The 21,402-nt window shown below is 40.8% G+C and overlaps 1 protein-coding gene across 1 annotated transcript in view; it reads left to right on the top strand.

Moving 5' to 3' along the window:
* The window catches only part of gpm6ab (glycoprotein M6Ab), a 37,338-nt gene extending 25,710 nt beyond the window's left edge, over window positions 1-11,628 (top strand). The window contains exons 5-7 of the mRNA XM_086082046.1: window positions 3,494-3,570; window positions 3,677-3,742; window positions 6,589-11,628. Coding sequence (XP_085938172.1) covers window positions 3,494-3,570; window positions 3,677-3,742; window positions 6,589-6,741 — 296 coding nt within the window. The 3' untranslated portion in view covers window positions 6,742-11,628. The remainder of the gene's footprint in view (window positions 1-3,493; window positions 3,571-3,676; window positions 3,743-6,588) is intronic.
* Window positions 11,629-21,402: the final 9,774 nt, after the last annotated feature.

Genomic DNA, 21,402 nt, shown 5'->3' with positions numbered 1-21,402 from the left:
CCCTTCATTCCCATTAAAATCAGAGTGGTTGAAATGCATACAGTTCTTGACATTGCGGAAGCAAAAATTGACTTGCTGGAGTCGGTGAATCCGATTAACATGTGCAAAGTGCATTTATACAAGTAAACTGCAAGATACCCCCCTTGCGGATGATGCAGACAGCCGAGCATGCAACATGGGCAATTGGAGACCACTTGGCAGCCACGACCACACGTCCTTGTGATCCCAGCCCCCACACCACTCCCCCATAGTACCACGCACTCAGGGGGTGCTTATAAAATATTTAGAATGATAATAATTTGCTCAATTAATTCATTTCTACGATGATTCACAGGGATTGTCCCATGCTGTTGTCGTATTTGTTAGGGATTTTTTATACCTTTTTTTTCCAGACCGATACCGGTACGTGTACTCAAGTCTTGAGTTGTCATCGATAGCAATACCAAGTATTAGACCACTAGTACTTTTGATACCTAAAATATCCACCAAAAAACACTGGCCGCTAATTTTAAAGAAAGACCTATATATCAAAATATAGCATTTTTCCTTAAAATTACATGAATTTAATGGCAATGTTTTATCCTTCTAGTTAGTCATTTCTAGTTCCTGATCCTAAAATGGCTACAAGACTCGCAAGTACCAATACCTTGAAATAAAGCCGGGTATTACCCCGATACCGATACGTAGCATCGGTAGTTGCACATAATGTTTATGAATGAAATACGACATTTACCACACAGGTGACCTGCGCCTCGATTAATTACACCAAGATAGCGTTACAAGTTAGACCTGGTTATACTTATTTTTTTACTTTTTACTTTTTTTTTCTTGAGAGAGCTCAGTATTGTTCATTCGGTAATTTTACCGATTCGACATGTCATCATCATTGCTCTCTCTCTTTTTTATTTTATTTTGCGTGAGTATGTGCATGTGCGTTTGTATGAGTGTATACTCATTAGTTCACCTAAAACTTATTAAAAATCCCATACCGTTCGCCTAAACCGAATACTTCAGAATCCAGCTAGAATCATAAGGTTGTCAGGAGACCCGAGGAAGGATCAAAGAAAAGAAAGGAAAGTGAAATCCAGCACCGACCAGACATCACCTACTACCCACCGGGTTACCAACCAGAGTCTTTCACCAACCCCAGAAACATCTAAATTCCAACAAATTAGGGAGACCTCAAGAGACCAAAGGAGAGACTGAGGAAAGGAAGGAAGGATGAAGCAGAGTCAGATCCACAGACATCAGCTTCCACTGTTTCAACGACCAGAGGAAGAAGAAAATTGTGTTTGAATTTCGATAGATGCTGGTGTGGTGGATCTGGCATGCATGCAAGAGGGGAGCCGTCGACCCCGGCCAGGACAGAGCAAGCACAACCCCCCCAGGGCCCCCCAGGCCACGGCAGCGCCAAGGGACAAGCCCCGGGCCCCGCAGAGGCCACCGGCCGGAGAGCAAACCCAAGAGCCAGGAGCGCCCCCCACCCCAGCCCGCCCGCACCCCCCACCCCCCATTAAAATCTGAGGGGAGTTGTAGGGAAAAGACCGTGTCTCCCCCCCCCCCCCCTCCCCAAAGTGTGTGTTATGTGCCCTATGTGTCTATTAACAAAGTGTATTGTGCAAAACTAGTGCAGTGAGTTAAGAGGAGCGACCCCCACCCAACTCCCCACCGGGACCTTGGCAAGCATATGGGACCAGCCCGGCGAGGCGATAGGGCTCGCCCCCCGGATACTGGGGCCCGCCCAAGATGACAGGAGGCCCACCGGAGTGGGGCAGGCACAACACCCCCACCCGCACGCCCAGGTCCCCGGAGCCTCGAGACCCGGGCCATGGATGGAGCCCCCGGCCCAGGGGAGGGAAAGGAAGGCGGACAGGGGAGGGGGACGGGACGGGGGAAGGAGATGACAAGAAGGGCAAGGGGCGGCGGCAGGGCAGCAGAGAGAGGGGGGAGGAGGAGGAGGGGTGACGAGGGAGAAGGGACAGGAAGGCGGAGGACGGGCGGGGAGAGGCGAGGAGGGAGGGGCAGCAAGGGGGAGGAAGGGGGAGGGGAGAGGGAACACGGGGCACCTCGGAGGCTCACAGGCCCCGAACCTTGTCGCCGGGCCCGGATTGACGGACCGCGCCGGGGCGGCACCGCCCCGGACACCAGGGAGAGCAACGCAACTCAGCACCCCCCAAGAGACCCAGGGAACGGCGAAGACGCAGCCGCCACCCAGCAGCCAACAGAGGGGCAGAGCCGCCCACGCTCAGCCAGGGAGGACAGCACCTATAGAGTTAACCCACTGGTATGCAGTGATTCCGAATATTAACACTTAGTGCCCATTGGAAATGAATCTTGAGAAGTTGGTGACTGTAAGGTGTCATTTGATGTAGTCTGCTCAATCCTGCTGGCAGCAACTGGGTTCCTGGCTATAAAAACACAACCATTAGTTACAAATTGCCAAATACAGAAACAGCAATGTAAGTTATCGCGACGTGGTGGCTCTCGCTAACAGACAGAATCAAGTTACCAGATTTAAATTCTATGTACGTAGACCATGTTTGTCTAAATGTTGATATTTGTTTTATCCACCTGGTTTTACCAAGTCTACAGTCTATTCTACTTTTTGTTCCTAAATTGCCAAATGCGCTGGGGTCGCAGCAGGCCCCTCCACTGGAACGCCCAGCGAGGCCAGCGTATGTCTATGAGAGTGTGTCACTCCTCTCACTTGCATCATTTTTATAAGCCACTGGATGTAGCAGTAGCCCAATATCCATACTGTCAGCAGCTCTCATTTGTTTGTTTTATATATTTGTCAGTGTGTTTTGCATATTCTTTGACTTCTAAGTGATGCCACCAGAAGTGCTGTTAAAGAAAATAATTTTGATCATGGCCACCGAACAAAAAATGTATAACTGATGTTTGAAAGTGATAAACATGTCTCAGTACGATAATGTTGATAACAAAAGAACCATAGTATCTCTTTTGTACATTGTACACTACATAATACTATGATTAAAAATATTTCATTTACATTTACACTAGCATGAGAGTTATGAATATTAAGATATATTACTTATATTACTTTTTTGTGGGGGGGGGGGGGGTTATGGCAATGGTTTGAAATAGTTTTGAAATTACAACAAAGTGAAAGTCAACCTGCATCAAAGAAAGGATAGTGATCAACTTTGGAGGCTCCATTGTACATGTTGCTGGTGTCGGGCATAAACCTTGTAAGTCACAATTCAAATTTCATATTTTTTTCAAACATCTATACTTTGGTTCAGTCCACATGTGTGGTTGTAAATTTTTACAAATTATTGGCCAATCTAAAGTGTTGAAAATGGCTTGTTTTCTTTGATGATGCAATGTGGTTGAACAAACATGCAATTTTTGGGGTCTCCTGAAAAGTGATGATTTTGGAGGTGCAAGGTTTTGGCCTGATATAGCGATGTCAATAATAGATGCAAAAATCTGGATTTCATATAGTCTTGATTAGGTTTCTGTTCATCAGGGGCTGTGACCATATCTGAGGAGAGGAAGGTTTGCACTGGATCTGAGAAATTCTTCAAGATGTGTGAATCTAATGAGGTAAGAAGTGCTACGTTATTTGATCTGATCAAAATGATAACAAATTTAAAACACGCATAAAAAGAATATATATTAACAATTTTAATATATATTGTGGCTCTTGCAGCTGGACTTGACCTTCCATCTGTTTGTGTGTGCTTTGGCTGGAGCAGGAGCTGCTGTTATCGCAATGGTGAGCTAACAACTAATTGCAAATGACTAAATCATGGTTACTTTTGAATCCAGCATTGGGGGTTTTGTGGCGTTGCTTGGCAAGATGTTCGTAGAGTGAGTGAATCCATCTCTATTCTGATACACTCAGTAGGCGCCGACCAACTAACATCACTGTGGTTAATCAAATTACCACTTACTCATTGTCAGCCATAATGTAAGCTAAACTTTAACACACACAGCTCCTTCTATTTCTGCACCTGTTTATCGTTACTCAGATTTACAGGGTGTTGGCATTCATCCCAGAAAACACTCCACCCACTCACATGCTGATTTCTGAGAAACAAATTTCAGTGTTTAAAAAATACCAGCTCTATGCTGGACATCTAATCTGCAGAAAAATCTCAAAATCTATACACACGGTCCTTGCATGTTGAATACAAATTTTTGCTTAAGTGATTCAGACCATCCAAAATTGTTTTTAATACAATCATTTCTGTAATAAGCAATGCATCATTGTCCCAATTTATGCTTTCATAATGAGAAGAAATTGTGTATGTTGTAAAGTATTTAGAAAGAGTACCATGCTGATGTAGACTCGTCTGCCTAAATGTGTTTCTGAATGGTTGTCTGTCTACAGTATATTCTGATTGACTGGTGGCAAGTTCACAGTGTACCAGACTCCTTGCTCAAAGTCTTCTGCTACAGGATCCATCTCACATGCGACTCAGAAAACATGCTTTCCGTTTATGGGTCTCATTTTGAAATAATATTCTACATTCTTGGGCATTCCACTGGCCTTCTTCGTCCTCAACATAGGATCTTTCTGAAGGGTCAAGAAAGATCTTTTCATCAATTTTTGTTTGGAAAGTGTTTCGAGGTTTTCTTTCAAAAGCATTTCCTTCAGATCACAAACTCTGATCGTGATTTAGTCCAAAAGGAGTCAGTGTTTTGAGTGAAGATGTTGGCAGGAGACTTCAAAATCATTTTTCTACCGAAAGATGGTGTTTGTGATGACAAGCTGCTGTTTGGCACACTTAAGGAAGATGGTGTCACTTGAGTTTGCCTTTTCAATGTCCAAAGACATTTTTTACTCTGGCATTGAAGTAACCAAGAATGATGATCTCTGTGAATCTTGGAATCGTTTATAGAATGGTGTCCAGTTCAGCACTTGTCCAATTCAGTACTCGTTCAAGGGTTGAAGCACGAACACAGATTAGGGTCCTGTGGTGGTCTAATTCTATATTTATACACTGGCAATGTTTTTTGCTCCAATTGGAAATACCAGGACTAACTTAACTCTACCTAAGGTGTTTGCAGACAGTTTTAAGAAAGGTTATCAGTTCTTTTATTGATCCCTCGGGACAGCAAAAACACAGTTGTTAATGGCAAAACCAACAGCATGAATTCGGTGACACTCTCTGAGGGAGACCCTTCCAGAAGATTTTGTATCCAAGAAGAAAGAGTTTTTCCCATAATTGTCAGTCATCTGCTCTTCTGATTACACTGATAAAGTCAAGGTCAATTCTCTGAAGTTCTCAAGCAACTGGAGAACTTCTTCGCTATGGCCTTCCTGAGACCGCATTGTTCATCTGTGTTCTCACATTAAAGTTCCAGTCTTCACAGCAGAAGATGTTACCCTCTGGATGCGGCAATCCAGTGAGGGTGAGGTCAAGCAGACTATGTTTGGCACACCTTTTCTAGCCACCTTCAAGTTCAGGGTGAGCATGCTGGCTGTTGAAAAGAACTGCTGAGTCACAGATGCAGCTACTGAAGAACCATTCTGCTTCATCCAAGGATTTGACGGCTGAATCACAAATCTGCTACTTCAGTTCCTGATCAGAGCTCTTGTCAGAGTCTTGCTCCCGTCTCTCTCAGCAGATTATTAAAATACTATGAATGTGGAGTGCAAAACAAAACAAAACCTGCAGTATTGGTATACATTTCTTGTTTTTGATCTTGTTGCACCCTGAAAAATCCATCTTCCAGCCTTCCAATGTTTTCAATGGACAGGGAGTTCAGACGATTGGGATTGAAGTACTGTTGCACCCTTCTTCTGCCTGGTCCACCACAGAGGTCTTATTTAACGGGAGAGAGTCAGCTTGTGACCGTCCTTTTAAGATGTTTGTTTGTTTATTTATTAATTTCTAAACCCAATATCCCAGAGTTGCGAATGTTCGCGAAGGTACGTAGCGAATGTTCACCAGATGTTCAACAGACGCTCACCCGAGGTTCGTCAACAGTTTTAATGTTTTTTCTTATCTTCTATTGTTTTCTTAACCTGTGCTGGCAAACATCTGGCAAATATTTGTGACCTTGAATGAATCCTGACAAGAAATCAACATTCACTCCCTTTGCAAACGTTCACAAATATTAGCCCCTAAGTGGGATACGGGTTTAAGGCGTGCCCCTCCACGCTCGCCAAGAGGTCAACCTCAAGGGGAAGCCGCTTTAGTTGATGTTTAGTCAACCATGATCGGGGAGGGGTGGGTTCACATGCTTACCCATTCTTACCCCATTGAAGTGGTTGGCCCGGCCCACTTGTAATTGCTCAGCAGTTTTTGGGGAGGATAATAAAGCTTTACTTGTAGCAGCTCCAACTTGTTCAAAGGCCTCAAGTGGAAGATTATGATGCAAAATAACCTAAAATTGGCTGTGGTAAAGCTTTGTTATCCTCAGAAGCAAGCAATGTACTTTGTGTGGTTGCATGATTTTGTACAAAAACTGGGCAGATGTATGATAACTGGGGCAGAACCTACACACACACATATACAGTGCTTACATATGAAAACTGAGGTTCCACCGTGATCTCAGCAATGAACATACAATAATTGGTGCCCACTTCCTGCTTTCCTCTCATCCCTGTAGGTTCATTTTCTGATGGCATTAGCTGCTAATTGGGGATACCTGAAAGATGCCAGTCGGATGCAGAAGTATGAAGATATCAAGTCGAAGGAGGAGCAGGAGCTGCATGACATCCACTCTACACGCTCCAAAGAACGCCTCAATGCCTACACATAAACACATGCTATGGGAAACAATGCATGCACTTGCCAAACATACACACAAAACAATTTATTGGTACACACAAACTTGCAGCACACAGTCATGCATACAAGCATTGCAGAACATCAGTAAAAATAATAAAAATAATATATAGACCTGTAATAGGCAGCAAAACGATGAAGAAAAAAACACGCTGATATCTTCCCTGTGCTTCCAGTTGATCTTGTGCCTTGGTGATCTATGCTAACGTGCTAAACATCAGTCAAATTAAGTGAAAGTTAATAGTAAGGATACGGGATATAACATCAGCAATTCCAATGGAGACATTAGAGATGATCTTAACATTTAGTAATTTGTAATTAAATCAGACCTTCATTTAGATGAGAAACCCTCAGCACTTCAGTCACATATAGTAAATACAAAATAATTAAATAAAAAAAATCGTGTTTGCTATTTAATTGTAATGAATTTATGCATAACAGTAACCAGTCATAAATTGAATAAAGCTATAACCAGATAAGTCACATAATTTATCAATCAAACCTATCAATAGCAACTCAAAATAACGTCCCAAAGACTGAATACCTACTAGTGTATTAACTGTTAGAAATCGAATTTTGAAAAATGAGAATCCAAAAAGTTGTGGCCTAAACCAATTTGTGGTGGTTTAATAGAAATGTTAAGCACTGTACATAAGTAAACAAAAGATAATAAGGTCATCACAAATGTTTGCTGCTAGCATGACACACTAAAGCAACAGTCAACTGAAGACACACGGAAGACTTCATTGTATGTTAGATCATCTTTTCATGGAAGGTGGCTAATATCAAGACACCACCATCAAGAACCTCAGTACCTACAATGCATGCACACACATATATATACACACACACACACACACACACACACGCGCACACACACTTAAACATAAATGTGGCTGAATGGTCAGTGTTGTGCAGGCAGTGTTGTATGGTGATGTCATGCTGTGCTACGTCATTTACCCACATTATGGTGACTGGTATTGCAAAGAAATATAGTTTACGGTGAAATTTGTACTTAAAAGAGTAAAACTGGGTAGCTTGACTCACTTCAACCCTGACCAAATATTTTCGCAACTCTCATCTGGAGCCCAGTTTCATCACTTGTTTCATTGACAATACTCACTTGCCATTACAGTATATACAAGCACATGCCACAATGGTCGTGTGCATAGCAGGGTGTGTGTGTGTGTGTGTGTGTGGGTGTGTGTGTGTGTGTGTGTGTGTGTGTGTGTTTTTTTTTAACAAAATAAACCTGAGAATATTTAATCTTTAATTCATGATATGAATCCAAATATATGGATCATATCATATCAGATCATAACATATGAATCCAAACAATATGTGACAACATACGCTAGTAAGTTGATAGTCAATTTGTGTTATACGCTATACGTAATGTCTGACTCAACTGTTTGATAATTGGCACTCAAGATGGCTAGTCATTTGAAACAAGTGTGAAATTGGGTTTTCTTTCCCCTTCCATTCTGACAATGTTTGTGTAAACTTGTGATTTGTACTCCAGAAACAGCACATCTTAGCAGCACAAAGTTTTTTGAACTGTCATGTCAATGTCCTGTAGTCTTTTAAGACTGCATTTTTCTCACTTTTTGGAATTTTTGCCACATTTTTACCAGCATCGTTCATGTGTAATTTTAACATTGGGGTACATGCAAAGGGCAAGTGTGTAAGGGGGATTGGGTGGGGGTTGATATCACGTTCACACTTTCATGTGATTCTGCACATAAAACTACACAAAAAACACATACACATGTAAACGTCAGTCATTGTGAGACTTCTATGGTTTTGCTATCATGTTTAGTAGTTTATGTCTTTGTGTATCAGACTCGAATTATACCAAAATTGCTCTTTAGCCATGAAATTAATTAATATTCTCACTAGAACGAACAACACGTCATTGGTATCAAAATGAGATTACTGTGAATGATATTGTGGTTGATTAATAGCGACTTTATTGTGTTTTTTTAGGCAAGGTTGACCATGTTTTTTCCATTCCTTATTGGATCTTTTCAGAGGTGAATTATTTTACAGAAGCGTAGGATTCGCATCTTTGGAGGGCCTATACTAGACATGTGGTGGTTTGGCATTGCAGGGGACGCGGGAGTGGGAAACTCCTGTTAGCTTTAAAAACAATAATTTTGTTTGATCTCAACGCTTATGCCATAGAGCACGCCACATTACTCTTCTATGGATTAAGAGCTACATGGTGCAGCTTTAGTCTAATAAAATCACAAGGCATGTTTTGTTCATATTAAGTAGTAAGAAACTGATTCGTAAATTGATTGTATTATGACAATAAGCTGTGAGGGAATGTGAGTCTCTATCTGCAAGTAGAGATGGTTGAACGATTAATAGCTATATTGTTGAGATGAGGAGGATTGATTGATTGATTGATTGATTGATTGATTGATTGATTGATTGATAGATTGGTAAGACAACCAGCAGATAAATAGAAACACACACACACACACACGCACACACTGACACAAACTCTACAATTGCCATCAATCTGAGCCATAAATTTGCTCTTTTACTGTTCACAATAGCATTTCACTATTTTATTAAGAACTTTTAATCCTATTTTTGTCAAACCATAATTACACAAGGGTGTCTAAAAAGGTTCATGTTTTTTTCTACGCAGTAATATACACTGCACTTACATATATTCTGTACAAAGCTATACATATATGTGAAACAGTTGGGGTGAGTAGCCCAAAAAAAGGATTTCGGAAGTCGGAAGGGTGAAGTTTAGTCTCATTGTCCAAATTCTCACTGTTAGAACTGCATTTACACACACACACTCAACACAGATGGATAACAAAATTGCGTATTATAAATGTATAAATATTCATGTTATTTTTTTATGATTTGTTCATATAAAATTACTATTTTAGACAAATTGCAGTAAATTGGGTGCAATTTTGTGTTCATTAACAATTCATAATCAAATGCAAAGTTAGATACAATGTGTTTCAGTGTCAAGTTGAAAAGAATTATGATATAATGGAATATATTGAAACCAATTTAGAAGAGTCAGTGGGTCCTGACAGTGTGTAAATGCAGCCTGGTTGAGACACAATAGGCAAACTTCACCAGATTGTGTTCTGGTGTGTCTTGGCTGATTACAGTCAGTATTTTTAAGGGTCTAGTTTTGCATTAACAGTATTCATTTCATATAATTTCATTGCCTGACAATGGATGTCTTGTCAGTGTTTTTAACCTCAGATACAGAAAAAAAAATGTTTTGGTGCACTTATTGACCATTGTGAGCTCTCTATCTCTTATTCTTGGTGTGTGTGTATGCATTGACGTCCCCTTTGTGGGACCTGTGTATAGTCTTGCAGCATTGGTATAACATGAAGAAGTAACTGATGAAAATGAATAAATTCATAAAAATTATAGGTTAATAATAATAATTTTTAAAAAAGACAGTGAATCTAGTTGTTGTTTGTGGCATGGTTATGCATTCAATGGTCATATTTTTAATGATTAAACAGTACAAAAAAAATAATTTCCACTAGCGCTGTTCTGCTGTTTTGTTTTGTTTTCACTTTTTAGCTTGCAGTATTGAAGTCGTAGTTGCTAATGGTGTTGCTAAGCTAGCTATCTTATTTAGTTGTTTACCACCAGAGCAATATATTGTACCAGTTTAACAAAAAATAATAATTAAATATGAAACCTTAACCTTACATTTCTGGCATACAAGTGCATGATAAAACTGCAAGTCTTAAGTGATATGATTAATAGTGTCATTTATTGTTTTTCAAGAGATTTGCAGCTATGATGTAATGTATTGCTCTGGCCGTCCATTATGCACCAACCTACTTCAGCTCACATCCTGTGCCTCCTTCTCTCACATACAGTTTTGATGAACACTTGAGGAGTTTTTTAGTCTTGGTCCTTGAAAGCTTGTTGTCACTAAATCTGCATGTTGCCTAGCAACAAGCCCAAGCTGCACAGCTCCTGTAACCTAAGCAACAAGTCTACAATGGTTGCTAAAAACACAAGAATAGATCAATGGAAATGTAGATCAACTACAATAAAAAAGGGGACAAAATTGTTGTTGTCTGTGATGAGTGGTGCTCGTGGTTTAAAAGGATTTAAGGAAGCTATTGCAGATTTCAAGAACAGGAAATCGTCAGTGTGTGTGTCACACAACTGGTGTTAGAAAGTGGAAGAGGATGTGAGCTGTTTACTCCCCATTTGTTTGAATCTTCTTGTGAAAATGTTTGTATTGATACATGCTAATCCTGTGTCCTTTTTGTCACCCTGCTATCCGGTGCTTAATTGGACTCACACTTACCTTTCTACAACTCTGGCTTTTTTGTTGTGTGTCATCATTCCGGCATGAAACAAACTTTCAAAAACGTAAAATGTGATTCCCATTATTCTGTGAGATTTTATTCTTATTTTGACTGTCTAGCTGGAATTTTACAGTGTGAGTTTTCCAGCTCAAATCATCAACTCTGAATTACAGGATGAACAATCTGCTCCTTGCTCCTGAATTAATTGAGCTCTTGACCATCATGAGCACCACCACTGAGCTAAAAACTGATATGGGTCTGCAACCTAAAAATGATTATCAGCTATGTATACAAACTTCAAGGTTGGACATTTTGGACGCAGTGAGATTTTATTTATTTATTTCATTTCCATAGTAGACTTTTTGTACTCCACTCTAGTTGCTTAGTAGCAAGCTTTCTTTTATTCACTCCCCCATTTTTGTACATATCTGTGCCAACAGCTTGGGCAGACAGTGGCTTTTTTATTTGTAAAGACATAAACTTGCTTGCATATATAAATAAAATGAAATATTACACTTGTGTACTTGTTGATAAGGAAACTATTGCGTTTGTGTCTTAATTTTGCAAAACAAATGTGACAAGTGCTTCATTATGATGTAGATATTAAGAAACAAGAATTCCTCATTATAGCTCTCTACTTTACAATTATTATCGAGAGGTACCAGAGCAAAACACAATGGGTTCAACTTCAATCAGCAAACAAATCGGGCAGCACTCTCAAGAAATGTGACTCCAATACATACCGTTTACAAAATAGTGGAGCACAAATAATACCTGTATAATTACAAAGGACCAGCACTTTTTTATTCAATCAACATTTTCAGGTAAATATTCAGATATTTATAAATATTTTCAAGTCATATTTTCTGATTATGGCAGCACAGGTGGGACATCGGTACAAAGACACATCTTTCCTGGGTGTTAAATATAATACTGCTAATGTGTTAAAGGAGCGGAATGTTCACAAGAGAGTGATCTGTATGGAGGACCAAAACTGCCCAAATTAAAAATAAATATGACTAAATAAATAAATGAATAAAAGTGAACATAACGGTCATTAGTGGTGTGAATTGCCTAGTACCCGGCGATTCAATTCGTATTACGATTCATAGGTCACGATTCGATTCGATACCCATTAATCCCGATACGAATCTATACATTGATTATTGCGATTTAAAAAAAAACAAATTTCGAAAATACTAATCAGTAAACTTGTTAATGTGTGAATCCTAACCCTAAGTAAGATGTGTTGTTGAGTATTCCCATAAAAAAAAATTATGTTTAAAAATCTATTCGGCCGCATATCGAATCGATTCGAGAATTGCGCACTGTAATATCCCGATATATTGCCGAATCAATTTTTTATACCCCTAATATATATATATATATATATATATATATATTAGTGGTATCAGGCGATTACATTTTCATTATTAATCTCCTGACTTCAATAATTAACTCACGATTAACCTCAATTTTTATATCTGTTCAAAATGTACAAAAAATATTTTCTAGGTTTTCATAATCTTGTTAACATTAAAATGGATAAAATGTTAAACTAATAGAAATATGGCTGGATCTTTTAGTCATTGATAAAGTAATTTCATAATCTTTCTCTTCTTTTCCTTTCGGCTTTTCCCTTCAGGGGTCACCACAACGAATCAGTTGCCTCCATCTAACCCTGTCCTCTGCATCCTCTGCTCTCACAACGACCTTCATGTCCTCTTTAACTACATCCATAAACCTCCTCTTTGGTCATAATTCATAAAATTTAGTTAAAATTAAAAAGATGCACTGTACTATAAAAAATCGAGTGTGATATTGATTTGTGTTCAGGTAATTTTTCTGCCACCCGATGGCATTATTGCATTTGTAAAACAATGGTGGCTCAGTGCATTTTTCTTTTCATATTAAGAGCTATCTCAACTCAACTCTAATCTTTAACATGAAGTAACTTTTTTTTAAAGTTGTAAAATACAACTTGACTACAGTCTCCAGAAATATATGCATTCTTATTAAATTTATTACTGCAAAATTTTGACGTGGACGTGACTGCTGCATTGCGACTGGAATTCCCCTAGTACAGGCTTTTCAAGTAAGGGGTGGTCATTAATCGCATGTAAAAAAAAAATTTGGGTGGCGTTAAAGGAACTTTAAGTTAACTCAAAATTAACACACTAATTTTGACACACATATATATATATATATATATATATATATATATATACAAAAGTAAAAATAAATACAAATATAAATGGAGGTAGAAATACTATTCACATGAAGGGACGGTCCTAAGCATGTCTTGGGTTGGGCTCCGCCGTTGCAAACTGCATTTCAATGGTCGAATGAGCGGGTCGCCAAACAAGGAAGTCTCGCTGGCTTGCAAGGAGATTGGAGAGCTTCAGCAATGGACGACTATCTTGTCCACTTAACCACAACTTGTTGTCGAGCACCTTATGTCACAAGTCGTGGTGACAGTGAGCTGGAGCTCTGCTTGCAAGCCGGCGAGACTTCCTTGTTTGCCGACCCGCTCACTCTAGGAATTTTGCAACAGCAGAGACCAACCCAAGACACGCTTAGGACCGCCCCCTCATTTGAATAACATTTCGACCTGACAGAGCGTCTACAGCATGAAATAAATAAATGTGAGAGCAGAGTGGTTTTATTTATTGATTGATATTTAATTCTATTTATATATTTATTTTGGTATTTATATGTATTTTTACTTTTATTTTATTTTTAATATTATACATATATGTATATATATTGTTGTTTTTATTTCATTTATATTATTTTTTTGTATTTAATTTTTGAATTACATTTTTAGAGCTGTTTTTATTTTATTTTCTTTTTTTTCTTTTTTCTTTTTTTTTCTTCTTTTTTTTCACTTTTTTTTCTTTTTTTTTTTTTCTTTTTTTTTTCCTTTAAGAGCTCAGTATTGTTCATTCGGAAATGTCATCATCATTGCTCTTTTTTTTTTTTTTTAATATATATATATATATATATACACATATATACATACATATATACATATATATATACATACATACATACATTTTTTTTTTTTGTGTGTGTGGGTGAGTATGTGTATGTGCGTGCATGCGTGCGTGCGTGCGTGCGTGTGTGTATTTGTTAGCTCACCAGAAAACCTATTAGAAAAAAAATCTCATACCGTTCACCTAAATCGAACACCAGGAGACCCGAGGGGACCGAAGAAAACCAAGGAAGGTGAAATCCAGCACCGACCAGACACCCCCCACCAGAACTCCTCCCCAGCCCAAGAAACATCCAGACCCCAACAAATCCAAAAAACATAAAATCAGGGAGGCCTCAAGAGACCAACGGAGAGACCGAGAAAAGGAAGGAAGGACAGACGAAGCCGCGTGAGATCCGAGACACCAGCCTCCACCGATTCAATAACCTGAGGAGGAAACAGATTGTGTCTGAGTTTCGGTAGATGCTGGTGTGGTGGATCTGGCATGCATGAAAATCTCCACCAAAGAGGGGAGCCGTCGACCCCCGCCGGAACAGAGCAAGCGCAACACCTCAGGGCCCCCCAGGCCGCGGCAGCGCCAAAGGACGACCCCCGGGCCCCACCAGGGCCACCGGCCGGAGAGCAAACCCAGGAGCAGGAGCGCCCCCCGCCCCAACACGGCCCGCGCCCCCGGCCCAACGCAGCAGGACGGGGCACTGCAGGCCCACCAGGCACCCCACCGGCCCCCAACCCCCGCCCCCCCCCCCACGACCCCCCGCCCCCCATCCACCCCCGCCACCCACCCCAACCCAGCCCCAGCCGCCCCCACGCCCCCAATCCCCCAGACACCCCCCACCCCCAGCACCCCCCCACCCCGCAACCCCCACCACCGCCCCCCCCCCCCAACAAAGCCGCCCCCCCCCGACCCCACCCCGACCAACCGGCAGCCCCCCAACCCCCGACCCACAGCCCCCGGGGACCACCCGCACCCAGGCACCGGCGCCGAAGAGGGGCCGGACAGCGGAGCGGAGAGGGCAGCCGCGCCCACCCCACCCCCCGCCGTGTGGAAGGACGGAACACCGGGGGCAGAAGGGGGAGATGGGGGCACCGGAGGCCGGCCGACACCCCCGAACCCCAGGCCCAGCGGGGGAAGGCCCCGGTCGTCACCCCAGCGTTCTTTGTGAAAATTAACCCCTGTTACTGAGTCTGCCAGCTCGCGGACTGGCGAACTCTACCCCTAAACCGTGAATGTGACCCCACCCAGTGTATATACAAGTGTGTGTGTGTGGTGCATTAAAATTAGGAGCAGGTGAACCGGAGCCGATGGAAATGATATTCCCACGCTCCGATCCACCCGCCACCCAAGCATGTTGCTGAGTGTATGTGGTGCATTAAAAAAAATAGATAGGGCGGGGGGGGGGGGGGGGGGCGGGTGGCGACACGGACAGGGGACCGCAGCACTGCTCTATACTGCGGCCCCCAACCGATGGCACCCCCACAAGCCCCCCCCCCACCCACAAGTTGTGTGGTGTATTAAAATTGGAGGGGAGTTGTAGGGTGAAGACGGTGTTTCCACCCTACCCCACCCCCCAAAGTGTGTTATGTGCCCTATATGTCTATAAAAGTGTATTGTGCAAACCTAGTGTAGTGAGTTAAGAGGTGTGACCAGCGGGGCCCCCCCCAACCGGGCGGGGGCAGGAGGCGCACCGGCCCACCAAGCCCCCACCCACCCCACCAGGACCCCGGCGGGCATATGGGACCCGTCCGGCGGGGCGATAGGGCTCGCCCCCCGGATACTGGGTCCCGCCCGAGGTGTCAGGACGCCCACCGGAGCGGGGCGGGCACGACACCAAACCCCAGCCACCCCCGCCGGCCCCCATAGTACCGAGACCCGGGCCATGGATGGAGCCCCCGGCCCAGGGGAGGGGAAGGAAGGCGTACCGGGGAAGGGGAAGGGAGGAGGGAAGGGGACGACAAGAAGGGCAGGGGGCAGCGGCAGGGACGCAAGGAGAGGGGGAGAGGAGGAGGAAGGGCGACGAGGGAGAGGGGACAGGGAGGCGGAGGACGGGCGGGGAGAGGCGAGGAGGGAGAGGCAGCAAGGGGGAGGAAGGGGGAGGGGAGAGGGAACCACCGGGCACCCCGGCGGCCCACAGGCCCCGAACCGCGTCGCCGGGCCCAGAGCGACGGACCGCGCCGGAACGGCGCCGCCCCCGACACCAGGGAAAGCCCCGCAACGCAGCACCCCCCAAGAGATCCAGGGAACGGCCAAGACGCAGCCGCCACCCAGCAGCCAACAGAGGGGCAGACCCGCCCACTCCCTGCCAGGGGGGACAGCACCCACAGAATTAACCCACTGGCATGCCGTGAATCCGAATATCAACCCCTGGTGCCCATCGGAGGTGAATCCGCTCGATCCCGCTGGCAGCAGCCGGGTTCCTGACTATGGAAACACAACCATTAGTTACAAATTGCCTAATACAGAAACATCAATGCCAGTTATAACGCTGCTGTGGCTCTCGCTAACAGGCAGAATTAAAATCCAAGTTTAGGTTAAAAAAATTCTATATACGTAGACCATGTTTCTTTAAATTTTGACATTTGGTTTTTATTTGAGGCAGATATTTTTTCCATTAAAATATGATTTATGAGGAGGTTAGACCATTGGTCGATATTCAAAGTTTGTTTATTTTTCCAGTTAACAAGAATTGTTTTTTTTGCGATAGTAAGGGCTACAAGTATAGATTGAAATTGTTTATGTGGTAAGTCAATTGTTGTTAAGTCACCTAGCAAACACAAGTTTGGAGAGAACGGTATCCTACAGTCCAAGACAGCGGAAAGTTTTTCTAAGACTTTAGTCCAGAAACACATAACCGGAGTACATAACCATAAAGCATGAAAATAAGTGTCTGTAGTGTTTTGTAAACACTGGAGACAAATGTCGGAGTCTGAGAGTCCCATTTTCTTCATCATATATTGAGTAATGTATGTTCTGTGAATAATTTTATATTGGATAAGTTGTAAATTTGTGTGTTTTGTCATTTTAAAAACATTTTCACAAACTTGAATCCAAAAGACAGATTCCGGAGCTATAGTCTGTACAAGTCTGTTTCCCATTTTGAGATGGGTAAAGACGTTTTATCAGTATATGAAAGTAACTTATATATTTTTGAGAGTTTTTTTGTTGTTGTCGGAGAAAGCTTGGTAATATCTTTAGCTAAAACAGGCGGTTGGAGCGTACCCTGGAGTGTTGGAATTTGTTTCTTTATCATACTTTTAACTTGCAAATAATGTAAAAAGTTTTCGTTTTTTATTTTATATTTTTGGAGCAAGGATGTATATGATATAAACATATTATCTGAGAAGAGATGGTGGAGATGTGTAATTCCTTTCTGCTCCCACACATTCAAATAAAACGATTGGTTGTTAATTTGAAAGTCGGGGTTATGCCATAGGGGAGAAAGCCCGCTGGGCTCCACTTTGGCTTTTGTCATTTCTAGTGCCTTCCACCAGGCAGTCAGGGTGGCGGAAATCCTTGGATTTTTAAAGCAGTTATGGCGCTTAATCGATGTTGTAATAAAGAGTAAATCTAGGAGTCTGAGGTTATTACAATCCTTCTGTTCTAGTTCCAGCCAACAGTTAGTATCTCTATTGGGTTGTGCCCATAAAATAATATATTGTAGCTGGTTGGCTATATAATAGTGCATAAAATTTGGTGCCTCTAGACCTCCTTTGGATTTATTTTTCTGAAGAGTAGATAGACTAATCTTTGCTTCTTTTTTTTTTCCAGTAAAATTTTGTAACGGCTGAGTCCAACAACTGGAACCAGTTAGCCGTAGGTTTAAATGGAATCATTGAGAAAAAATAGTTTATTTTGGGTAAAACTTTCATTTTAATAGTGGCTATTCGTCCTATTAGAGAAATAGGAAGATTATTCCAGCGCTCCAAGTCACTATAAATGCTATCCAGAAGTGGAGTGAAATTTAAATTAACTAAATCAGTTAATTTAGGTGAGATTTTTATGCCTAAGTATTTTAAATTACCTATAGGAAATGAGTAGTATGGGTCCTGGCTTGCAGGGTTCCATGAATTTTCTGTAATAGGTAGAAGTGTTGATTTTGTCCAGTTAATAGAATAGTCTGATAACTGTGAGAATTTAGTTATTAAGTTAAATACTTCCCCTAATGAAATAGCAGGCTTTTCTAAATAAAGTAAAATATCATCGGCATATAGATTAATTTTATGTTCTGTTACCCCAGAGTGAATTCCTTGAATCATTCTTTCCTGGCGTATGGCTAATGCAAGCGGTTCAATAAATATTGCAAATAATAAAGGCGACAGTGGGCATCCCTGTCTTGTGCCTCTCTGTAGAGTAAAACTCTTAGATATAATCCCATTAGTAGTAACAGTAGCTTTAGGAGAATCATATAATACTGACACCCAGTGAATAAATGACTTCCCAAAGCCAAATTTATTTAAAACAGCAAAGAGGAAGGACCAGTTAACTTTATCAAAAGCTTTTTCTGCATCCAATGATATAATAACTGCCTTTTTATCATGCCGCTGTGACATACTAATAAGGTTAAAGAGCCTTCTAATATTATTAGTAGAGTGACGCTCTTTAATAAAGCCTGTTTGGTCGCTATGAATGATTGTCGGGATTACTGTTTCTAATCTAGATGTAAAAGCCTTAGTGATAATTTTAATATCAGTGTTAATTAGTGAAATCGGACGGTAACTTGATGGAAGGGTGGGGTCTTTTTCTGGCTTTAATAAAAGTTTAATTGCTGCTGTATTCATGTGTGGGCGTATGTAACCATTAGTTTTAATTTCTGTTACTACTCTTAAGAATAGTGGAGCAAGCATTGACCAGAAGTGCTTTAGAAATATAGCCGGATAACCATCCGGGCCGGGTGCTTTGCCATTTGGCATACTATCTAGAGCACTGTACAACTCGTTTATAGTAAGTGGTGCATCTAACATATCTTTATATTCAGTAGTTACCTGAGGTATACTTAAGATACTGAGGAATGCCTCAATATGCTCTGGGTTAGGTTTATTAGTTTCTGAGTATAAGTTGTGATAATAATTATAAAAAATTTGATTAATTTCTTCTGGTGATTGTGTACATTCACCAGTTGTACCTTTAATAGCCGTTATAAGCGATTTTTCCCGATTACGTTGAAGTTGGTTTGCAAGAAATTTACCTGATTTGTTATTATATTCAAAGTTGTTGTATCTCAATTGTTGTATTATAAACTCTGTCTTTTTAGTTAACATATCGTCTAACTGTATTTTTGTATTTTGTAAGTCAGTCCATATTTGGTTATTTGGGTTTATTGCGTACTCATCCGTCAGTTGTTTAATTTTATCTTCCAAGTCTTTTTCTAATTTTTGATCCTGTTTCTTTTTATAAGATGAATATGATATAATTTTACCTCTAATTACTGCTTTCCCGGCTTCCCAGAGAAGAGCTGGAGATAGGTCTGGAGAGTCATTTATTTCCAAAAAGTCTGCCCATTCTTTTCTTATAATTTTGTCAAATTCTGCGTCGTTTAGTAGTGAGATGTTAAAACGCCATGTAGGTGGTGGTTTAAAGGTATAATCAACTTGTAGGGAAAGGGAGACTGGTGCATGGTCGCTAATAATAATAGGATGTATTTTTGTAACGGTTTTATCAGCAATAGAATTATTTGTAAGAAAAAAATCAATTCTTGAAAAGGACCGGTGCACAGCGGAAAAGAAGGTAAATTCCTTCTTATTTGGGTTTTTAAGTCTCCAGCTGTCGACGAGGCCAAAGTCATCCATATATTCCCCTATTACTTTTGTGGATTGTGATCGCCTTATACATGTTGTTTTATTAGAACGATCTATTAATGGATTTAAGGTTGTGTTAAAGTCTCCTCCAATAATAATAGTAGAGTTCGCTGCTAATTCAAACAGTTTAGAGAAAAATTCATGGAAAAAAGCCGGATCATCATTATTAGGGGCATATAAATTACCGAATGTATATATTTTATTAAATATAGTCACCTGAATAATAATGTATCGGCCCTCTGGGTCTGTTATTGTATTATTTAGAGTAAAGAGTAAATTCTTATGTATGATTATACAGACTCCCCTTTGTCTACTGTTATAAGGGGCAGAGTACGCTTGGCTAAAATTTTTATCAATAAGTAATTTTTCTTCAGATTTTTGTAGGTGGGTTTCTTGTAGGAGGCAAATATCTGCTTTTAATTTTAAGAGATGGTCTAAAGTTTTTATTCTTTTTGCCTGTGAGCGAGCGCCACAAACATTCCAGGAAACCAGAACTAATTTATGCATACAAATAATATAAACACAGTCCTATGTATATATCTGTATAGGCCATTTGCCACCACTGGCATGTTATAGGATAGAATCAAAGTGGTTAGGTGATTTATATAGTTTGTATAAAATATGAGGTAACGTATAAGGCAACATGTAAGGTAACGTGTAAGGTAACGTGTAAGGTAACGTGTAAGGTAACGTGTAAGGTAACGTGTAAGGTAACGTGTAAGGTAACGTGTAAGTAAATAAAACAGTGCAAAAACGAGTAGGGCGGTGAAAGTGAGGGAAATTAACAGGGGATTAAACATAACAATACACCAGTAACCCCAGCGAGATTTTTTTTATTTTATTTTTTATAAATATACTTTAGATATAGTTGTGTATTAATATTATATTTATAATATAGCCTAAACATAATAAGTATTCATGTTTTTGGTTTTATAACCACATATACAGTATATGTATACACCTAGTAATCAAACTAAGTTTAGTTCCACCAATGCTAATTAGAACAGCCAGGGAGTGGAATTGGGGTTCCGGAATAGTTGGCCATCGATATATAACTTATCAACGGCTATCGTAGTCCGTTTACCCTCCTGCCTATTTTGTTTCATTATAGGAAACAGTACCTTTCGCCGCTCATTGATCTCTCTCGGGAATTGATCATTCATTCCAAATGAGGTCCCTTTAAGCTCCCGTCCTTTACTTTTAACAAATAATTTCTGTTTAAAATGCTCAAACTTTGCAATAATAGGACGGGGTTTGTTGCCTCTACGGGCTCCAAGCCGATGTACCCGGTCAAAAGAGATGTTATTTACCGTCTCCTGAGGAATTTTTAATGAATTCGTCATAACATTTTTTATCTCAACCTCTGGGTTATCAGAGGTATTCTCAGATATACCTGAGAATATTAAATTCTCCCGCATACTACGGGATTGTACATCTAAAACTGTTTCTTTTAGCGTTTTATTTTCTTTTTTCATAGTTTCCAGCTCGGCTGAAACAGTCGTGAGTGTAGAATGTAACTCGGCAT

The sequence above is a fragment of the Leptonotus elevatus genome, chromosome 8 (genome assembly GCF_054856555.1).
Source record: "Leptonotus elevatus isolate MCC_2025b chromosome 8, RoL_Lele_1.0, whole genome shotgun sequence".
Classification (NCBI taxonomy): Eukaryota; Metazoa; Chordata; class Actinopteri; order Syngnathiformes; family Syngnathidae; genus Leptonotus; species Leptonotus elevatus.
This window is presented reverse-complemented; position numbering and strand designations above follow the sequence as displayed.